The sequence below is a fragment of the Eretmochelys imbricata genome, chromosome 23, assembly GCF_965152235.1.
Source record: "Eretmochelys imbricata isolate rEreImb1 chromosome 23, rEreImb1.hap1, whole genome shotgun sequence".
Classification (NCBI taxonomy): Eukaryota; Metazoa; Chordata; order Testudines; family Cheloniidae; genus Eretmochelys; species Eretmochelys imbricata.
In genome coordinates, this window is record NC_135594.1 from 16,661,682 (window position 1) to 16,682,256 (window position 20,575).

Consider the following 20,575-nt stretch of genomic DNA (forward strand, 5'->3'; position numbering starts at 1 on the left):
GAGCGGGATTTCATACCAGTTACATCCCCGTGATCCATCAGGGCGTCTCTTCCCATGGGGACAGACAGGACAGCTGGGATCATCCAGTCTGCCCCCCTGTAAGGCACAGGGCAGACGACTGCCCTCCACAATGGGGAGGGAGGTTGGATGACTAGGGGAAAGTCCTTCCTCTCTAGGGGACACCCCCGTCAAGCCCTAGGGTGGGAACTGGCTGGCTCAGGGAGGTGGGGAATGGGGCCTTTCCCCTCTAAGGGGCGCCGGGTCCTATCCAGTCCCAGGACAGGGGACCGGCTGTTGGAGACCTTTCGAGTTCATGAGCCAGAGGACGTCAGAATTGCCAGGGTCATTCTTGTAACGCTGATTTCCAAAAGACATAAAGGGGCTCAGGTGTGGAGAAAACTCCGGGCGCTGTTATTAACGCAAGCCAGGCCGGCCGCAGGGAGATTCTGGGTTTGGCTGCAATGGAGAGGGAGGGAAGCCATGCAGCATTTCTCTCCGCTGGGAGCTCTGGCTAGGTCGGTACTCCATAGAGCTAACCATGCTAATCACCCAGCCCAGAGGAGGCACTGGGATCTAGTGGCTGGCGGGGCTAGAGTGGAAGCCAGGACACGTGGGTTCTGTTCCTGGCTCTGGCCCTTCCACTCTCTGGGTCACTGGTGGAGCCAGGGAGAGAAGCCAGGAGACTGGCCCCCCAGCTTCCTCCTGCTCTAACCACTAGACCCTACTCCCCTTCCAGAGCTGGGGAGAGAACCCAGGAGCTCTGGCTTCTATCAGCCTGCTCTAACCACTAGACCCCACTCCCATAGCCAGCTCCCAATCCTGCCCCCTTCCTCGGGGGTCTGGATTGGGACAGGAGCAAGCTGGAGGTGAAGGGCTATCCGTTTCTCCAGAGCATCCCACAGCTGCTCTCTTTGGAGTAACCAGCCCCTGGACAGATGGGTGTCCGTAGGTCCCAGTTGCCTGCTGAGTGGGGGTGAGCTGGGCCAGTTTACAGGGGCTGTCGGGCGGGATTGGATGGTTTGATCTCTTGGTGAAGATTCGGTCCAATTTCTCAGGGCTGCATTCAGCATCACCAAGTTGAGGCCCTGACCCCCTCAAGCAGCTCTCTGGGCCGACCCTTCCTCTCCACTCTGGCCAGCCCCGCAGCTCTGATCCCCATTGTAAACTGAGGCATGGGGCTTCTGTGGCAGAACTGGGAATTGGGTGCTGTCTGGATCGTAAGCTCTTTGGGACAGCGTGATGGGGTCCCAATCTCAGCAAGGGGTGTCTGTGCCAGGGGCCCCAATCTCAGTAGGGGCGGGGTCTGTGCAGCACCCGGTGCGACAGGGCCCTGATCCTGGTCAGGGGGTGTCTGTGCAGTGTCCGGTGCGATGGGGTCCCAATCTCAGTCTGGGGGTATCTGTGCAGCACTGTGCCTGGCGTAACAGGGGCCCCGAGCTCAGGTGGGGGCATTTCTACCATAACAATGTCTTTTTAAAACGATCTAAAGCCAGGGGCATTACTTTTTGTAGGACCCACACAAACAAATCCCTCTACGGAGGAAGAAACAAACTAGCGGGAAGGCCCGGATTTTTACCAGGGAGGGCTGTTAATCATTGGAACAACTCACCTAAGGACAGGGTGGATTGCCCCTCTCTTGATGTCTTTAAATCAGGACTGGGTGTGGAAGATCAATCAGAAGCAGTGGGCGCGATCCCAGGACAAATGCTGGACATTCCCCAGCCCGTGTCTCCCAGGTCAGATTCGAAGACCTCCGTGGCTCCTTGCAGCGTTGAGATCCCCGCCAGAGCTGTGCCGATCCCTCGAGGTGGTGGAAGCTAAGCAAGGAAATAAACAAATACAGAGCCAGATCCTTTCTTGGCCCGGCGCGGCTGTTTACATCAACCGCTGCCAAAGACGAGAGGGCCAAGGTTCAGTGAAAAGGCTTCTTCTTTCTTTTTGAAAAAGTCAAAATGACAAAACGAAGGATTCTGGAGCCACAAAAAAGGGGGAATTGGAAAGAAGCTGAAGGAGGCTGGAAGGAACAACCCGGAGCCGTGAAATAAATTAGTCATTGACAGGGAAAATGTGATGCCTGTCCTGGTGTCTTGGTTATTTATCCGAGCGGTGGGTTTGGAACTCACCCCAAACCAGAGCTGTGCAGGCTGAAAATAGCCAGGTTTTAGTCCCAGGGGCCTGGTGACCAAATGTTTTGAATTTCCATGGCACAAACTCCAGCTGAAATGAGGCTCCCATTGTACCAGGCACTGCAGAGACCCTGACCGAGAGCAGGGCCCCCCCGTTGTGCCAGGTGCTGCACAGATGCCCATCACCAATGGGTGCCCCTTGTGCCAGGTGCTTACTGAGATGAGTGCCCTCACTGTGCCCGGTGCTGCACAGACCCTAGCCGAAAGCAGCGCCTGATCATACAAGGTACTGTACATACACACACTTAGAGACAGTCCCAAACCTGACCACCTAAATAGCCAAAGGTTATTTCAACCCATTGGACAGGTGGGGAAACTGAGGCACCTGGAGACACTCCTCCCAATCTCCTGGGTCCCCTTCCAGATCACCCGTCAGCCTTCTGATAATGCTCTCTACTGGGGTCAGGACGGGGAATGGGTTGTTTTGAGAGGGTTCTTCTCATGCCAGGAATAAGATGGCACAGGGGGGTGATCCTCACAGGAGCTACCTGTGCCAGGGGATCCAACGGAAGGCGTAGCAAAGGCCTGCGCCCGGGTGCTGGAGAACGCTGCCCGTCGTGGGTCTAGGGTGAAATGGCTCCCAGCTCGGCGGATCCTGACCTGGTTTTGCTTCCATCACTCACACAGTGCACTCCTTATTTCACCTGCCCACCTCCCACCGGCCCAGTGGGGCTGCAGGGGAAAGGCCGACAGGGTCAATCAGCCCGGCTGTGGGAGGAGAGGCTGGGAGCCAGGACTCCTGGGTTCTGTGCTCTGGGGTCCATCCCGCCCCCTTTTGTGTCACCTCAGTTTCCCCCTGAAGTTGTCGTGGGGGTTGGGCGGTGGGGAGAGGCTGGGCAGGGCCCTGGGCTGAGGACCCAGGAGGGCTGGGGAACTCCTGCAACCGCAATGGGGCTGAGGGCATGGGGGAGAGGGGCAGATGTGGGCGTGGCCTGTAGGGGGCGGGGGAGAGGGGCAGGTGTGGGCGTGGCCTGTAAGGGGGCGGGAGAGAGAGGCAGGTGTGGGTGTGGCCTGTAAGGGGGCGGGAGAGAGAGGCAGGTGTGGGCGTAGCCTGTAAGGGGGCGGGGAGAGCGGGAAGTGTGGGCGTGGCCTGTAGGGGGCGGGCCTAGGAGTCCATGACATGGCCCCCGCGTGGGGGAAGGGCGCCCACCCCCCCCCCAGTGACTGGAATCCAACCGTCACACTGTGCTCGCAGCACGAGGCCCGGGCCGGGGCCGGGGCCGGGGGCGGGGGCGGGGGCGGGAGGGGAGCGGCCGTTCGCCGCACGAGGCCGGGGGCGGGGCCGGGAGGGGAGCGGCCGTTCGCCGCACGAGGCCGGGGGCGGGGCCGGGAGGGGAGCGGCCGTTCGCCGCACGAGGCCGGGGGCGGGGCCGGGAGGGGAGCGGCCGTTCGCCGCACGAGGCCGGGGGCGGGGCCGGGAGGGGAGCGGCCGTTCGCCGCACGAGGCGGCGCAGGCGCGAGGGGGGCGCGCTCGATCGGGTCGGGGCGCTGAGGGGAGCGGGATGGGGCGGGGGGGGAACCCCAGGCATTGGGGGTGTCCCGGGGAAGAGGGCTGGGGGAACCCCTGAGGGGGCTGGAGGAGCCCATGAGGGGGAGGGAGGCTGGGGAAACCCCTGGGGGGAGCCCATGAGGGGGAACCCCAGGCATTGGGGGTGTCCCGGGGAAGAGGGAACCCCTGAGGGCTGCCCCAGGAGCTCCTGGGGCTGGGCGGGAGCTCCCAGGGGGCCAGGCAGTGAGGACGGTCACAGGGTGCCCCTGAGGGACTCTGCTGGGACAGGGGGGCCCTGAGGTGGTGCTTGGGGGCAAGTAAGGACCTTAAGCCCCCCACAGCAGCAGGGCCCAGAGGCAGGAGCAGGGGCCTGGCTACCTCTTCCCTGGGAGCTGGGATCCAGCGGGGCAGCCGTGGGGAGGAGGAGCCAGAGGCTGCACCCCGGCCCCCCTTAGCAGCCCCCCAGGACTCCTGTCCTTGCCGTACCCACAGGGCAGACGGTCCGCCTGGGAGTGATGGCCCAAATGAGGTGCAGTCAGGGGCTTGGCCCCTCCCCGGGATGAGGCTTGCCTTGGGGATACTCCCCTCCGCTGTGCCCCTCTCCCAGCCAGCCACTCCCCCCATGCCCCATTCCTCACCCCTCCGCCCGCAGCCACTCCGTGACCCAGATGGAAGCGGACACCCCCTAGAGGGGAAAGGCCCCCTGCCCCATTCCCTTAGCCAGCTCTCCATCCTAGCAAAGAGAGTTTCCAGCACCCAAATCCCTTCCCTACCCTCCCCGTTCTGCTCTGATCCTCTTCTGCCTCTGCCCAGGCAGACAACGTGGCCATGGAGGACTACGCGCTGACCCAGACCCAGACCGCCAGCCAGGTGCAGCGGAACTTGGAGAGATTCTCAGGGGCTCAAGTGGATCAGAAGGTGGGAGGACCTCTGTGGCACATGGGAGCCTGTTCTTCTCCCAGGGCAGCCCCATCCCTTTTTGTAACACAGCTTGTCTTCCCCCTGCAGGTGAGTGAATTGGTGCAATTCCTGCTGATCAAGGATCAGAAGAAAATCCCCATCAGACGGGCAGGTAAGAGGCCTGCTAGATGGTCATGGAGTTTGAGGTGGGGGTTCCACAGCCCCCTTCAGGTTAGCAGAGGGGCTCCCTGAGGCCACTTCTGTTCCCCACTCAGTCTGAACCCAGGTCTCTGAAGCAGCAGAGTCAGGATTCAGGCAAGGTGCTTTTCACACTGCATGTGCCACATCTATATGCTTTGATTAGGTGTTCTGTAGTCACTGCCCTGCGCTCCCTTCTCAGAGTTGGTGATAGAACCCAGGAGTCCTGATTCACAGCCACCCCTGCCCTAACCACTAGACCCCACTCCCCTCCAAGAGCTACAGATGGAACCCAAGAGTCCTGATTCCCCAGTCACCAGCGAGGTTTGAAACTTTCAGAGACCCGACTTGAATCCCCATAATGCAGGCTATGGGATCCCCAGAAGGAGGTAGCTAATGAGGAGGTGGATGTCACTGGAACAGTCACTAAGAAGTTACAGCTCCAGACCCCCGAGTTCTATTTCCAGTTCTGCCACTGGCCCTGCTGGGTTAGATAGAGTTACCACTGCAGGGGCCCTGTCCTGCCAGCAGGGGGTGCTAGGAGCCATTGGAATGGCTGTAACAGGGCTCCCCCTCTTCCCCCTTGTAGATATTCTGAAGAACGTCATCAAAGACTACAAAGAGGTCTACTGTGAGATCATTAACCGAGCCAGCAGGACCCTCCAGCAGGTGGTGCTCTTCTGAAGCAGTGCCAGGCGCTAGGGGATGCTGTGCTGTGGGGTGGGGTGCAGGGGCTCCCCTGCCCTTCAGTGCCAGGCGGTAGGGGGCACCCTGCTGCACAAGGGAACATCTTTCAACTGAGCGATCTTTAAACATTGTTCAAAACTGTTATGTTTGCCTTGGTGTGCTGGGTCGGTCTTGGCTACTTTATGTTGCAGCCCTTTCCTCTTGCCCCCCCCTCCTAATGTCAGGAATAGAACCCAGGCATCCTGGTTCCCAGCCCTCCTTGTTCTAACCATTAAACTTCACTTACCTCTTTGTCAGGGATAAAACCCACGAGTCCTGGCTCCTAGCCCGCCTTGCTCTAGCCCCTAGATATCACTCTCTTATATTCTCTCTCGGACATTGGGAAGGATGGCCATACTAGGTCAGCCCAAAGGTCCATCTAGCCCACTGTCCTGTCTTCCGACAGTGGCCAATGCCAGGTGCCCCAGAGGGAATGAACAGAACAGGGAATCACCAAGTGATCCATCCCTTGTCACCCATTCCCAGCTCTTGGCAAACAGGCCAGGGACACTATCCCTGCCCAGCCTGGCTAATAGCCACTGAAAGAGAGAACTCAGTAGTCCTGGCTCTCTGCACCCCCCCTACTCTAACCACAAGACTCCACTCCCCATGCCATGCCTCTGTGCAGTTAACCTTTCCCCTGCACAGGTGTTTGGGCTGCAACTGGTGGAGATAGACACTAAGCATCACATCTACATCCTGGTCAGCAACCTGCCACGCCTGGATGGGGAGAACCTGAAACAGTAAGGGAGGGAGGAGGCCGGCTGGCTGGGGGGGCACTGTCACAGATCCCCCCCCCCCTCTTGGGAGCTTTCCAAGCCCTCAAGGGTTAATCCTTGTCATTAGACTCCACCCACCCCCTAAAAACTGCCATGGCTGATCCCTGAATGCCCCCATCCTTGCATTGTTCCCCTGCCCCCTAGTGGCCAGAAGACTGCCTTGCAGTCTCCATGCCCAGCTGGAGGTCTGCTGGGAGATCTGTAGGCTATCCCTGGCTCTAGTGGTTACAGCAAGGGAGGCACTTGGGAGGCAGGACTCCTGGGTTCTATCCCCAGCTCGGGGAGGGGTGTGGGGGAGGTTGGGAGCTAGGATGCTGGGTTTTTTTCCCCAGCTCTGGAAGGTTTGAGCGGGGTCTTTGCTCTGCCATTAAACCCCTTACCTCCTTGTCCAGATCCCCAGTCCTCCGCAGAGTTCCCTGGGTGAGTGACACCCCCATTGTGTGTTGCAGGGACGATCGCACGGCGAAGCTGGGCCTCCTCACCGTCATCCTCAGCTTCATCTATATGAAGGGCAATGCTGCTAAGGAGTGTAAGCCCCACCCCTTCCCTGAGAGCCCTGCCTCTTCCCTGAGGGCCCTGCCTCTGATTGACAGGCTCTCTCTGCCCTTTCAGCTGATGTGTGGGAGATGTTGAAGAAACTGCAAGTTGAACCCGGGTAGGTGTGGAGTCTGGGAAACCAGGGATTAATCCCCAGTAGGCTCCTCCCACTCTGTGCATCAAACAGCCAATGGAGTGGCTTGCAGAGTGGGGCAACCAGTGAGCCCCCTGGAGGCCCTACCCCTTTAACACATTCCTATCCCCAACCCTTCCAGAAAGAGACACAAGGTCTTTGGGAATGTCAGGGAGTTGGTGACTGTGGAATTTGTCCAGCAAAAGTAAGTTTGGGCTTGCCAGGGAGGGGAGTGGTTAGAGCTAGGCAGTGGGGGGAGCCAGGACTCCTGGGGTGACATGGCCACAGAACCCTGTGGCGCCTCCTGCTGGTTGTCCAGGGAATTAGCTCTTTTCAGTCAAGAATGCCCTCTGCCATTTGGTGTCTCGCCTGCCACTGGCCCTGTGCCCCTCCCAGACCCTGGTGCCCTTCTAGATTAGGGTTCTGCCCCCTGGTAGTAGCCCCTCAGTCTGGGTCTCCCCTGCCAGGGGAACCCACAACCCCCTATCCCTCCCTTGCCTCAGTGGCTACTGTTAGTCATCATCTAACCCCCGCTCCCTGGGGCAGACTGCAGTCTGTACCACTTATCGCCAGGGGGGTCGGACCAGCTGCCTCTGTCTAGGTCTGGGCTGCTCCTCTGCAGTCTTAGGACCCTTCGTGGGCCTTTACCTCGGCCTGCAGCCTGGGGCTCTGCTAGGCTGGAGCTCCCTAGCTCCCTCTGCGGAGCCGCAGCATTGCCCTGCCCTGGGTACCCTCCTCAGCTTCCCAGGCAGCCTGGTCCTCCTCTCTCTGTGTAGCTAGAGAGAGTCTGTCTCAGCTCCTGGCTAACAGCCCTCTTATAGGGCCAGCTGTGGCCTGATTGGGGTGTGGCCCCACCTGTGGCTACTTCCCTCAATCAGCCTAGCTTTCCTTTGGCTACAGCCCTCACTGAGGGCTGTTTTAAGCCCTTTGAAGCATGGCAGGGTGACTACCCTGCCATAGGCAGTCTCTGGGAAGTCTGAGGTGCTGGGATGGCCCGATGGGGCAGGCAGTTTGAATCCCGCTGGGCCAGCGGAGCCCAGAGCCTGGCCGTTTATACCCTGCCGCTGAGGACCTTGCTGCCCCGCCATGCAGGCGGACAGTTCCCTTTGCCCGCAGGTGTCAGGGACACATGCAGCCCGACAGTTCCCTTTGCCCGCAGGTGTCAGGGACACATGCAGCCTGGGCTGGCCCTTTACCTTTCTCTGGCAGCTGGGGAGATCAAGCAAGCCATTTTCCCTCTGGGGAGGGGGAGGAGGGCTGGCCCCAGGGGCTCTGGAGATGCAATGGGGGGTGGAGCCTGCGCCTCCCACAGACTGCAGGAAACAGACACAGGGAGAGGAAAGGAGTAGTGGACCAGCTAGAACCCCAATGTCTGCACCCCAGTGCTGAACCCACTCTGCCATGCTGGGAGCAGGTCACTGTGGCCATATGGAGGAAGTGGGGATGAGGGGTGGGGGGAGAGCCCCGAGGGAGGATGTGGGCTCAATGACAGAGTGGGGGGTGCGTGTGAAGATTTGATGGTCGCTGATCCCCATGCCCCAACCCCTCAGGTATCTGGAGTACAGCCGCATGCCCAACACGGACCTGGCAGAGTTTCAGTTCCAGTGGGGGCTGCGGGCCACCAAGGAGACCTCCAAAATGGAGATCCTGCACTTTGTCGCCAAGGTATGTGCTGTTGGGGGCTAGCCCCAGGGGGCTGAGGTTCAGGGGGCTGGGGTCACTCAGAGGGGGCCATGGGGCTATGAATAGGAGGATGAGGGCTAAAACCCCAGGGGGCAGGGCTTAGGAGGATAGTCCCTGGGCAACCAAGGGGGCTGAGGCTTGGAGGGTCCCCTACAGGGGGTAGTCGACATGTGTCCCTTAAGGGCTGCTGGTGCCCAAGTAGGCTTGGAAGGGAGGGGGGAAATTGCAGCCCAGCTGTCCCAGCCCCCATTCCTTCTCTGCCCATCAGATCCAGAGCAAGGACCCCACAGCCTGGACCAGCCAGTACAATGAGGCGGCAGCAGCAGAGGCCCTGTCCCACCACACTAGTGCCCCTGGAGATGCTGGTGGGGCCAGTCGGGGGGCACGCAGGAGGAAGCAGTCAGCCTGGTCCACTTCACCCACAGGTGCCACCCCGCGGCGCCTTGTGAACCAGCAGCCCTTGGGAGCGGGGGCCTCTGCCCATGCTGAGCCCAGCATCCAAGGATCGAGTGGGACACTGCCTTTGCCCTCCTGATCCCAGTGCCCCCTGGCACAGCAGCTGCAGAGATCCCGTCTCACCTTTCTGGGGTGGGGCCCAGGCATCTTGTGCAAACTCCTCCCGCCCAAGTCGTCCCGCAGTGGGTTTCCTCTGCGCAGAGGGACCCAGCGGTGACCTCTCACCCTTGTAATTCACCCAACATTACTTTCAAATAAAGCTCCCGACCCCCATTAGTGGTGGGGGTCAATTGTGTTACCCACGGGGTCTTTGCAACAGGCAGCTGGGGAGCCCCAGTTCTTAGCATTGCATAGCTGAGTGGGTCCATTACCTGACAGCTGGGGCTGTGTCTGCTGCTGCTGCATTCCTCCCTGCCTGCAGTGCCTCCCAGTGGTATTAATGCCCCATGGCAATCACAGAGCCTTGCTGCGTGGTTACGCTCAGGGCAGCTCCCCTCTTGCTGAGCAGTTGGCTCAGGCTCTCTGCAGACTCGGGCAGCGTTGCTCCAGGGAAGCTCCCCTCCCTTGCCAAGTGACTGGCTCAGGCTTGCTTTGGGCTAGAAACTAATTGAAAGCCGAGCTCGTGTGGCTATCTGTGACTTCAGGAGCCGGGGCCCAAGGCCTCGATCTAGCCCCACCACCGACCTGGGGACAACAGCACTGACTACACAGCCGTGGCAAAGGAGAGAGCCGGATTTAATGGGTGCGAGCAGTTAATAGTGAGGGGGCACCGTCCCCAGTGCTTCCTCGGGCTCCCGCGTCACGTCGACATTCTGCAACGAGATCCGGGAAGCACAGGGTTACATGCGCCTTGCGGGCTGGAGCCATGCCTGGTCCCATGGCTTTGAGAGCGTAGGGGTGTCCCTTTGTGCCTCAGTTTTCACTCCCTACCCCTACTCATTTAGACTGTTCTCTGGGGCAGGGACTGTCTCATTAGGGCTGTGTCATGCCTGGCATGCCAGGAGCCCTGATCTCATGCAGGGGTGTCTGTGATGGACCCCTGCTGTCAGGTGGGGTGTCAGGTGCACCCCGAGGGATGTTAATGGGGTTAGCACAGGTTACACACAGACTTTAGTGGCAGTGTAGTGGGATGGGGGGCAGGAAGGGGGTAGTGAAGCGTTTTAGGAGCTGGCAGGAAGGGGGCCCTGCCTGATTAAGGGGGCCAAAACTGACTTTACCTGCACCCCAAGCTGTGAGAAAGTTGTCAGACCAAGATCTTCCAAGTGGGACCATTTGGTGGGCTCCAGGCTGGCCAAAGGGTTGGTCCGGTAGTGCCGGTAATGGGGGAGCAGGCTAGACTTTGGGGCAGGTGCTGAGATGGAGGTGGCCGAGGAGGGGAGATAAGAGGAAATGGTTAGAGGGGGCATGCAGATCTGCTTCCCCCTCCTCAGGTGGGTGTGGGTTGGAGGAGACAGGAGGAGCTGGGATCCAGGTGTGGAGGGTGTTAATTTCACATGTGCTTTTGTCAGTTTCGGGGTGTCCCTCAGTGAGATCAGGACTGGGAGATTGCATTGGCCTAGCCCCCCAGTTTGGGGGCAGGGGGAGAAGCCACTCACCTGGGGGCGCTCCCGGTGCGTGTTCACGGCCTCCACGTTGAGGAAAATGGACTCCACTTGGCAACCTGCCATCACCCCATAAAGGAAAAGGCCCCTAGGTTAGAGCAGAGAGATCCATGCCCCCCCTTTCCTCCCTGGGGTGGGGAGTATAACTGGGTGTGGTCCCCCAAAATTTTTTTTGGGTGGGGACCTGTCAGTGGGACGTGAGTGGGCCCAGAGGGATCTGGCACCTGTCTGAGGGCAGCGGACCAGCCCGTGGTGAATGGAGATGCACTCACCGTATGCCACAGGGGTCAGTTTGAGCACGGTGTGCAGTGGGCATTTCAGATAGGGCAGCTCTTCTGCGGGGAGAGAAGAGGGCAGTTAGATGGGGGAGTTTTGGGGTGAACAGGATCCAGCCCATGCGACACACTATCCCTCATATTCACCACTTTTAAATGGTTGTTATATTTTGTATAAAGTATGCCTTGTGAGCTATACATTGAAAAGTCATAATCTGCTGAACATTGTTGTCCTGTTACACTGTGTGTATCAACATTGTATAGGGAGTTATGAGATTTGGCTATATGATTGTTACTGACGTGTTATAATTCTGGGCAACACTCACAAGCCAGTTTCCAGGGACAAAGACACACTGGCTTGCCAGCAAAGTGTTAGAGCCATGACCTGTCTAATTGGACATTCAACAGAAGGGGAAAGGGGATAGACGAAGGCATGTACAATTGATATGAAGGACAGTTTGCAGAATACGTACATCATGGAACTTCATGATTCCATGGGCCAGCAAGGGCTTTTTCAGTGAAAAGGGTCAGGATATAAGAAGAGTGGCTCCCTCTTCGCCCCCATCTCTACACATGGGATCAAAAACCCATCAGTGAACTGGGAGGATTGGTCCGAACTGGATGGCTTTCCACTTAGCAGGGACCGCTGAAAGTTCTGGGGTGAGAGACCTTTTGCTTTCAAATCCTATTTAGCTTGGTAAAGTTTACGAGTTAGCTGGTACTTTTATCCTTTTATTTTCGGTGGTAACCAGTTCGGACTTTTGTGCCCATGTCACTTCCAGTCACTTAACAGCTCTCCTGCTCTAGTTAATGCACTTGTTTTAACGGTTTATCTAAACCAGCATGGTTGGGGCATCTCTCCTCAGGTTAACAAAGGCTGGGGCATGTTGGTTACCGGTTGATGGAATGACTGACTTCTGCACTGTTTAGGCGGGGTCCTGAGCAGTGTGAGCCACACATTTCTGGGGTGCAAGGCTGGGACTGAGGGATGCGCAGGTGTCGCCCTGTATCTATTCATGAGTGGCTGGGAGAGCATGTGTGGGGCACTTTGTTGGGGGGCCGGGGCATGGGCCTGGAGTGGCTGCTTGCCACTAGCAGAGCAGTAAGAGACGTCCAGGGCTGGAGAATTAAGGGGATAAGCACAAAAGGTCAGAGACTTACCAAAGAAAATAAAAGGGAAGGACACCGTCTAAGTCCCAAACCTTACTCAGCTGAGCAGTATTTGGACCAAGCAGTTTCTCTCACCCCCCTGGGTGTTGGCGGTATGTTGCTGTCCTTCATACGCAGGCTTCCCCCTTAAGCTTGGGACCAGTCTCCTCGGTTCAAGTCTTTATCTTCCCAGTGTTCCTGCTGCTTCCAGCGTAGGTGCGGGAGGAGAAAGGCCGAAGCATGATGCCACTGTCCTCTATTTTATATCCTCAGTCCCTGTGCCTGGCAAACACCAGCCCAGACATCACAGAGCGGAGCAATCCCCCATGGTGTGATGCTTGCACCCCCCACTGATGAAGGATCATTGAGCACCCACCTGGGTGTGGGGAACTGGCCGTGGCCGACTCCAGACTTACACCATATTTCAATAATAACCATACAGCAAAGTCTTACACGTTAACGCTGTACATATCTGGATGGAACAATGGGGTTCAGCACATCATGACCTTTCCTAGGATACCTTACATGGCATGCTTGGTATGAATATCACAGCCATCTATGAACGGTAGACATGGGGGTTACAGGTACAGTGTGTCCCAAGGGGGCAGCGGGCTGGGAGGGGGTAGCTGAGGGGGTACCTGCGCTCTTGTCCAGGAAGTAGGCCAGCAGGCAGCGCATGACGGCCTGATGGCAGATCACCAGCACATTCTCCTGCCGCTCCAGCTCCATGATGACAGGCTCCAGCCGCTGCACCAGGTCTTCATATGACTGAGGACGATTGTGGGGGCTGATGTCAATGAGAGAGATGCTGCCTCCCTCCATCTCCTCCCCGCCGGCACAGGTTAACAACAATTGTCACCCAAATCTGGCCATAGATTCTACAGTGGCAGGAAGTTCCATGGGCCCATTGTGTGTAAAAAAATCTGCCCCCTGCATCATGGGGCAGAGAGTTCCACAGGCTAAGTGTGTTGCCAAATTCATTCCCTTTAGGAATACCCCACAGCAGGAGACCCATCACTAAACTCCTGGGAGCACTCGCTGGCAAGGAGTTAAACAGTCTGAGTGTGTGGCTAAACTCATCCTCTTGGAAATACCCAGTAGCAGTGAGTTTCCCAGATTATTTAGGTCTGTCACTATAATTTGCCTCCAAGATCATGTGGCAGGGAGTTCCATAGGTTACTGACAAGTGACTCGCCCCCCTTCATGCCCCTGATCCTGCTCCAGTCAGGGTGCGGAGCACCCCCCTTACCTCCCCTTTCGGGTATCGGTACTTGTCTTGATCACGCAGGGCAAACTCCTCCGGGTGATGGGTCTGGATCTCCTCATAGGACATTTCCTCACAGACGCCTGGAACACCCCATGCCGTTACAGGGGGGTGGCTGGACACCCGGTTCCGTCCCCACCTCTGGGAGGGAGGGGGGGATCTAGTGGGTTAGAGTGAGGATGGGGGCGGGCAGACGCCAGGGTTCTCACCGCATCGATCTCGTTCAGCGCCTTCCACTGCTCGTAGGGCACATGCAGGGCCTCGGCCGTCTGGATCGTCCGCTTCATGTGGCTGGTCCACACCTTGAGCTCCCGGATGTTCTGGCTCTCGATGAAGCTGGCCAGGGCGCAGGAAAACTAGGGGGGCAGAGAGGGGGTGACCCCCATCCCTCAATCGGGGAGCCCTGATTCCCTCCCTGGGTCGCTGCTTCTGGAACGGGAGAGCCCTGATCCCCTGGTAGCAACTGCCCCATCCCGGCCCCCTTCCCCACTTGCTATGTTTTCATAGCCCCCAAAGGTTCACACTATGGGGATGCTGCAGTCGCCCCTCACGATGGGTGCCAGCCCCCACCTGCTGGCCGCGGGGGGAGAGCCCCGAGTCGCCCCCGAGGCGCCCCTGCAGGTTGAGCTGGCTCTCGCCATGCCGGGTGAGGTAGATGGCGCGCGGTGCGACGTGGATGTTCATCAGATAGTACACGGTGCGGCTCTGCACGTGGTCCTGCACCCGGTTCACCAGGTACCGCAGCCCCACGTTGAAGATCTTGATGTAGGACAGGGCGCTGCGGGGGCGGGGGAGAAGGGGTCAGCATACCTGGGTCCCAGCCTGGGAGGGGAGTGGGGTCTGGTGGTTAGACCCGGACGCCAGGGTCCTCTCCCCGCTCTGGGGGGAGGGGGTCTCACCTGTCCAGCTCGTCGTCCAGGGGCTGGTAGTTGAGCTGGTAGCACTGGATGCGCTTGAGGAAATCCCCCACCACCTCCTCCCGCGCGCAGTCCTTGTAGTCTGGGCTGCTCAGCTTGACTTGCTGCAGGCGGGACACCGGGGAGATGGGCCCAGAGCGAGGGGCCGCATTCCCCCTGGGCGTGTGTGTGGGGGAGGGACACGGGCGCCCGCCTCCCCCTGGGCGTGTGTGTGTGTGGGGGGGGGACACGGGGCCGCCCGCCTCCCCCTGGGCGTGTGTGTGTGTGTCGTGGGGGGGGACACGGGGCCGCCCGCCTCCCCCTGGGGCGTGTGTGTGTGTGGGGGGGGGGACACGGGGCCGCCCAACTCCCCCTGTCGTGTGTGTGTGGGGGGGGGGGACACGGGGCCGCCCGCCTCCCCTGGGCGTGTGTGTGTGTGGGGGGGGGGGGACACGGGGCCGCCCAACTCCCCTGGGGCGTGTGTGTGTGTCGTGTGGGGGGGGACACGGGGCCGCCCGCCTCCCCCTGGGCGTGTGTGTGTGGGGGGGGGGGGGACACGGGGCCGCCCGCCTCCCCCTGGGCGTGTGTGTGTGTGTGTGGGGGGGGACACGGGGCCGCCCGCCTCCCCCTGGGCGTGTGTGTGTGTGTGTGGGGGGGGACACGGGGCCGCCCGCCTCCCCCTGGGCGTGTGTGTGTGTGTGTGGGGGGGGACACGGGGCCGCCCGCCTCCCCCTGGGCGTGTGTGTGTGTGTGGGGGGGGGGGACACGGGGCCGCCCGCCTCCCCCTGGGCGTGTGTGTGTGTGTGTGGGGGGACACGGGGCCGCCCGCCTCCCCCTGGGCGTGTGTGTGTGTGGGGGGGGGGGGGACACGGGGCCGCCTCCCCCCTGGGCGTGTGTGTGTGTGTGGGGGGGGGGACACGGGGCCGCCCGCCTCCCCCTGGGCGTGTGTGTGTGTGGTGTGGGGGGGGGACGCGGGGCCGCCCGCCTCCCCCTGGGCGTGTGTGTGTGTGTGTGGGGGGGGGGACGCGGGGCCGCCCGCCTCCCCCTGGGCGTGGGTGTGTGGGTGGGGGGGGACGCGGGCCGCCCGCCTCCCCCTGGGCGTGGGTGTGGGGGTGGGGGGGGGGACGCGGGGCCGCCCGCCTCCCCCTGGGCGTGGGTGTGGGTGGGGGGGGACGCGGGGCCGCCCGCCTCCCCCTGGGCGTGGGTGTGGGTGGGGGGGGACGCGGGGCCGCCCGCCTCCCCCTGGGCGTGGGTGTGGGTGGGGGGGGACGCGGGGGCCGCCCGCCTCCCCCTGGGCGTGGGTGTGTGGGGGGGGGGGACGCGGGGCCGCCCGCCTCCCCCTGGGCGTGGGTGTGGGGGGGGGGGGGCCGCGGGGCCGCCCGCCTCCCCCTGGGCGTGGGTGTGGGGGGGGGGGGGCCGCGGGGCCGCCCGCCTCCCCCTGGGCGTGGGTGTGGGGGGGGGGGGACGCGGGGGCCGCCCGCCTCCCCCTGGGCGTGGGTGTGGGGGGGGGGGGACGCGGGGCCGCCCGCCTCCCCCTGGGCGTGGGTGTGGGGGGGGGGGGGCCGCGGGGCCGCCCGCCTCCCCCTGGGCGTGGGTGTGGGGGGGGGGGGCCGCGGGGCCGCCCGCCTCCCCCTGGGCGTGGGTGTGGGGGGGGGGGGGGCCGCGGGGCCGCCCGCCTCCCCCTGGGCGTGGGTGTGGGGGGGGGGGGGGGCCGCGGGGGCCGCCCGCCTCCCCCTGGGCGTGGGTGTGGGGGGGGGGGGGGGCCGCGGGGCCGCCCGCCTCCCCCTGGGCGTGGGTGTGGGGGGGGGGGGGGCCGCGGGGCCGCCCGCCTCCCCCTGGGCGTGGGTGTGGGGGGGGGGGGGGCCGCGGGGCCGCCCGCCTCCCCCTGGGGCGTGGGTGTGGGGGGGGGGGGGGCCGCGGGGCCGCCCGCCTCCCCCTGGGCGTGGGTGTGGGGGGGGGGGGGGGGGCCGCGGGGCCGCCCGCCTCCCCCTGGGCGTGGGTGTGGGGGGGGGGGGGGCCGCGGGGCCGCCCGCCTCCCCCTGGGCGTGGGTGTGGGGGGGGGGGGGGCCGCGGGGGCCGCCCGCCTCCCCCTGGGCGTGGGTGTGGGGGGGGGGGGGGGGGCCGCGGGGCCGCCCGCCTCCCCCCTGGGCGTGGGTGTGGGGGGGGGGGGGCCGCGGGGGCCGCCCGCCTCCCCCTGGGCGTGGGTGTGGGGGGGGGGGGGCCGCGGGGCCGCCCGCCTCCCCCTGGGCGTGGGTGTGGGGGGGGGGGGGGCCGCGGGGGCCGCCCGCCTCCCCCTGGGCGTGGGTGTGGGGGGGGGGGGGCCGCGGGGGCCGCCCGCCTCCCCCTGGGCGTGGGGTGGGGGGGGGGGGGGGCCGCGGGTGGCCGCCCGCCTCCCCCTGGGCGTGGGTGTGGGGGGGGGGGGGCCGCGGGGCCGGCCCGCCTCCCCCTGGGCGTGGGTGTGGGGGGGGGGGGGCCGCGGGGCCGCCCGCCTCCCCCTGGGCGTGGGTGTGGGGGGGGGGGGGCCGCGGGGCCGCCCGCCTCCCCCTGGGCGTGGGTGTGGGGGGGGGGGGGGGACGCGGGGCCGCCCGCCTCCCCCTGGGCGTGGGTGTGGGGGGGGGGGGACGCGGGGCCGCCCGCCTCCCCCTGGGCGTGGGTGTGGGGGGGGGGGGGACGCGGGGCCGCCCGCCTCCCCCTGGGCGTGGGTGTGGGGGGGGGGGGACGCGGGGGCCGCCCGCCTCCCCCTGGGCGTGGGTGTGGGGGGGGGGGACGCAGGGGCCGCCCGCCTCCCCCCTGGGCGTGGGTGTGTGTGGGGGGGGGGACGCGGGGCCGCCCGCCTCCCCCTGGGCGTGTGTGTGTGTGGGGGGGGGGGGACGCGGGGCCGCCCGCCTCCCCATGGGCGTGTGTGTGTGTGTGGGGGGGGGGACGCGGGGCCGCCCGCCTCCCCCTGGGCGTGGGTGTGTGTGTGGGGGGGACGACGCGGGCCGCCCGCCCTCCCCCTGGGCGTGGGTGTGTGTGTGGGGGGGGGGGACGCGGGGCCGCCCGCCTCCCCATGGGCGTGGGTGTGTGTGGGGGGGGGGACGCGGGGCCCGCCCCGCCTCCCCCTGGGCGGCGTGTGTGTGTGTGGGGTGGGGGGGACGCGGGGCCTCCCGCCTCCCCCTGGGCGTGTGTGTGGGGGGGGGGACACGGGGCCGCCCGCCTCCCCCTGGGCGTGTGTGTGTGTGGGGGGGGGACACGGGGCCGCCCGCCTCCCCCTGGGCGTGTGTGTGTGTGGGGGGGGACACGAGGGCCGCCCGCCTCCCCCTGGGCGTGTGTGTGTGTGGGGGGGGACACGAGGCCGCCCGCCTCCCCCTGGGCATGTGTGGGGGGGGACACGAGGCCGCCCGCCTCCCTCTGGGCATGTGGGGGGGACGACACGGGGCCGCCCGCCTCCCCCTGGGCATGTGGGGGGGGACGACACGGGGCCGCCCGCCTCCCCCTGGGCGTGTGTGTGTGTGTGTGGGGGGGAACATAGACATTGGGCTACCTGCCACTCCCTGGGTGTGTGTGCCTGGGGGGGACATACATATTGGGCCACCCTCCTCCCCCTGGGTGGGTGTGTGGGTTGGGTATGTGGTGGCAGGACACCCCGGGCCACCCACCTCCCCCGTGTGTGGGGGGGGACACACCGGGTTGCAAGGGTCCCGACGGGGGTGGGGGGGGTCTTTCTCTCACTGTGATGTTCTCCTCGATGATATCAGGGTCATCACAGATGGACTCAATGAAAAACACCTGGGAGGGGGTTAAAGTGGGTCTGACAGTGAGACTGGAGAGTCCAGCACTGCGCACTTCCCCCAGCAGTGTCCCCCGCCCCCCCCCCAACACTGCGCCCTTCCCACCTGAAAGTGCCCCCAGCTGGGCACCCCTCCCCAACATTCCCCCCCCCGGACACCCCTCCCCAGCACTGTGAGCTTCCCCCCAGTGGAGCCCACAACCAAGGCCCCCGAAGTACTGTGGACTTCCCTATAGCAGTGCCTTGGGCCAGACCCATGCCCCCCCCTTTACCTTGTAGCCATGGTCACTGGCGAATTGCAGGATCATGTTCCTTCGCTCCCGTGTCGTGTTGGTGGCGTCAAACACCTGAACATAGGAGCAGGCATGAGGCCAGGGTAGATGGGCCCATGGGCCTGGCGGGGGGAGGAAGGGGGAGGGTCCCTCTTACCGCGACCTGTCCCTCTTCACGGCTCAGGTAAGTGTGGACATCCTTCAGAGCGGCCAGAGCGCACTGCCTGGGGGAGAGGAGGGGTGAGACCCTTACACATACCCCACCCCTCCCCCAAGCTCTGCTGCAAACTTCCCCCCAGCAGTGCCCCCAGCCGGAGTCACCCCCAGCGCCACGAGCTTCCCCCCTGCAGTGCCCCCAGCTCACCCCCTCACCTGCGTATGTGCATGGCTTCCTGGTTATCTGGCCGGAAGAACTCATAGTTTTTGTAGGTCTGCACAGCCTCGCGGCGATATTGCCCCACGTTGAACACTGCGGGGAGAGTGGGGGGTGGGCTGGGGTCCCATACCCCTCCCCACAGCCCCCCGACAGACACCCACCCTGCCCTCTAATTTCCTGCCACCACAATCAGAGAACTCCCCTGTCCCGCCCCACAACTCCCTCCCCCCAAGAGATCTCTGTCCCTGCCAGCTCCACAGACCCACCTTAGAGACTCCAGCCACCCCAATCTCCACCCCCCCATCTCCTCTGAACCCCAGCCTACCCCCACCTCACCCTTTGTGGGGATCCCAATCCAGTTCAGGTAGCGGGTCAGCTTCTTGGAGATATAGGTCTTCCCACGGGCCGGCAGCCCCACCAGGATCACCATAGTGGGCGAATTGGTAAACTGAGGCACGGAGGCTGTTGTGTGGGGGAGAACGGACACAGCAACAGGGATGGGGGGCTAGAGGCCAGATCCCCAATCAAGCTGCACCCTCAAACTACCACACCCCTGGGACCTGAACCCCCTAGAGGGGACAGGCCCTGGGCCCCATTCCCCACCTCCCTTAGCCAGCCAGGGCTTGTGCCCCCTAGAGGGGACAGGCCCAATGCCCCATTCCTGCCCCCCTGAGCCACCCAGTCCCTGCCCAGCTCCCCCACAGGCCACCCCCCACTCACACCCCCTGCGCTGGTGCAGCCGGTTGCTGGTGCGTGGGATCCACACTTTCTGCAGCGGCGTCTGGGTGAGCTCCCCCGCCTCGGCCGACATCCTGCCCCCTGGGAGCTCGCCGGGCACCTCAGCCCCACAGGCTGTCCTTGCCCTAGGACTGGCTGGTCTCACCCACTGGGCACCCTGCCGGGGCGGGGGGGGGAGGGGAGAAGGGGGGGAACTACGGACACCGAGATCACTGACCCCCGTGCTGTGTACGCTGCCGATAACACCAATCACCGCCCCCTGAGCCAGCCAGTCCCTGCCCTGGGGCGCGATGGGAGCTGGCGCCCCCCAGAGTGGACAGGCCCTGTGCCCCATTCCCAGCCCCCCTGAGCCAGCAGGCCCATAGCTCTGACTCTGTGCCTGTCCAGACAGTGGGTCCCCTGTGCACTGGCTCCAATCCCCCTACTTCCCGTGCTGATCATCCGCGTGCCCAGGAGCCCGACCAGCGTGCCAGGCTCAGGGCCAAAGGCCGATGCCCCTCACAGAGGGAGGCTGGAGGTCAGGGAGGACATTCCCCCGCCCAGTGCAGAATGGGGCAGGGGGTGCTTTCCCCAGGCTCTCCGAATCGCCTGCCAATCTGGGGCCTGGCAGGCCAACGCCAAGCGTAAATCTTCCAGCGCCGTCACCCCAAGAGCAGAGCGGACTGGGGGACGTTGGGGAGGGGCTGGAGCCCAGCAGAGGACCCCCGCAAGGGGGAAATTGCAGGGGGTCTCTTGGAATTCTCCCTGTCTAGGGGACAGGCAAGCAGGCCTAATGCCAATGATGTGGCTGGATGCATTAAAAAAACCAGGCTTTGCCTGCTCTAACCACCAGACCCCACTCCCCTCCAGAGCCAAGGAGAGAACCCAGGAGTCCTGGCTCCCTGCCTGTCCGCCCCCAAACCACAAGACCCAACTCGGGGCAAGTGTATTTTGTGAAGGTCTTTGCTCCCTTACCTGGTATCTTAGTTGGCTTTTGCTCCATGGCTCAGGGGGTCAAGTGGGTTGGAGAAGGGGGGCCTTGGGAGTCAGGATCCTGAAGCATGGGGGTCGGGGGGGGGTGGGTTGGGGGGTTGTTAGGAGGGCTTGGTCAGCTCCACATCGACTCAGCGGAAGCAAAACAAACCAGGGAGCTGTTCCAAACAGACCCA

At 63.5% G+C, this 20,575-nt stretch overlaps 2 protein-coding genes across 2 annotated transcripts; one reads left to right on the top strand and one right to left on the bottom strand.

The window, feature by feature from the left end:
* Positions 1-3,823: 3,823 nt before the first annotated feature.
* LOC144278884 (non-structural maintenance of chromosomes element 3 homolog) lies at positions 3,824-9,341 on the top strand. The gene is made up of 9 exons (XM_077840244.1): positions 3,824-4,593; positions 4,684-4,747; positions 5,363-5,442; positions 6,148-6,242; positions 6,728-6,807; positions 6,891-6,933; positions 7,091-7,153; positions 8,499-8,613; positions 8,900-9,341. The coding sequence occupies exons 1-9, from the start codon at positions 4,504-4,506 to the stop codon at positions 9,164-9,166; spliced, it is 897 nt and encodes a 298-aa protein (XP_077696370.1). The 5' UTR covers positions 3,824-4,503; the 3' UTR covers positions 9,167-9,341.
* Positions 9,342-9,805: 464 nt separating this feature from the next.
* Positions 9,806-20,463, bottom strand: PFKFB1 (6-phosphofructo-2-kinase/fructose-2,6-biphosphatase 1). The gene is made up of 15 exons (XM_077840141.1): positions 20,382-20,463; positions 19,026-19,151; positions 18,686-18,782; positions 18,471-18,537; positions 18,314-18,388; positions 17,984-18,040; positions 14,276-14,397; positions 13,947-14,154; positions 13,585-13,732; positions 13,362-13,459; positions 12,751-12,880; positions 10,961-11,023; positions 10,679-10,747; positions 10,305-10,438; positions 9,806-9,899 (listed from the first exon to the last, which is right to left on the bottom strand). Exons 1-15 carry the CDS (start codon positions 20,407-20,409, stop codon positions 9,840-9,842), a joined length of 1,482 nt encoding a protein of 493 aa, XP_077696267.1. The 5' UTR covers positions 20,410-20,463; the 3' UTR covers positions 9,806-9,839.
* Positions 20,464-20,575: the final 112 nt, after the last annotated feature.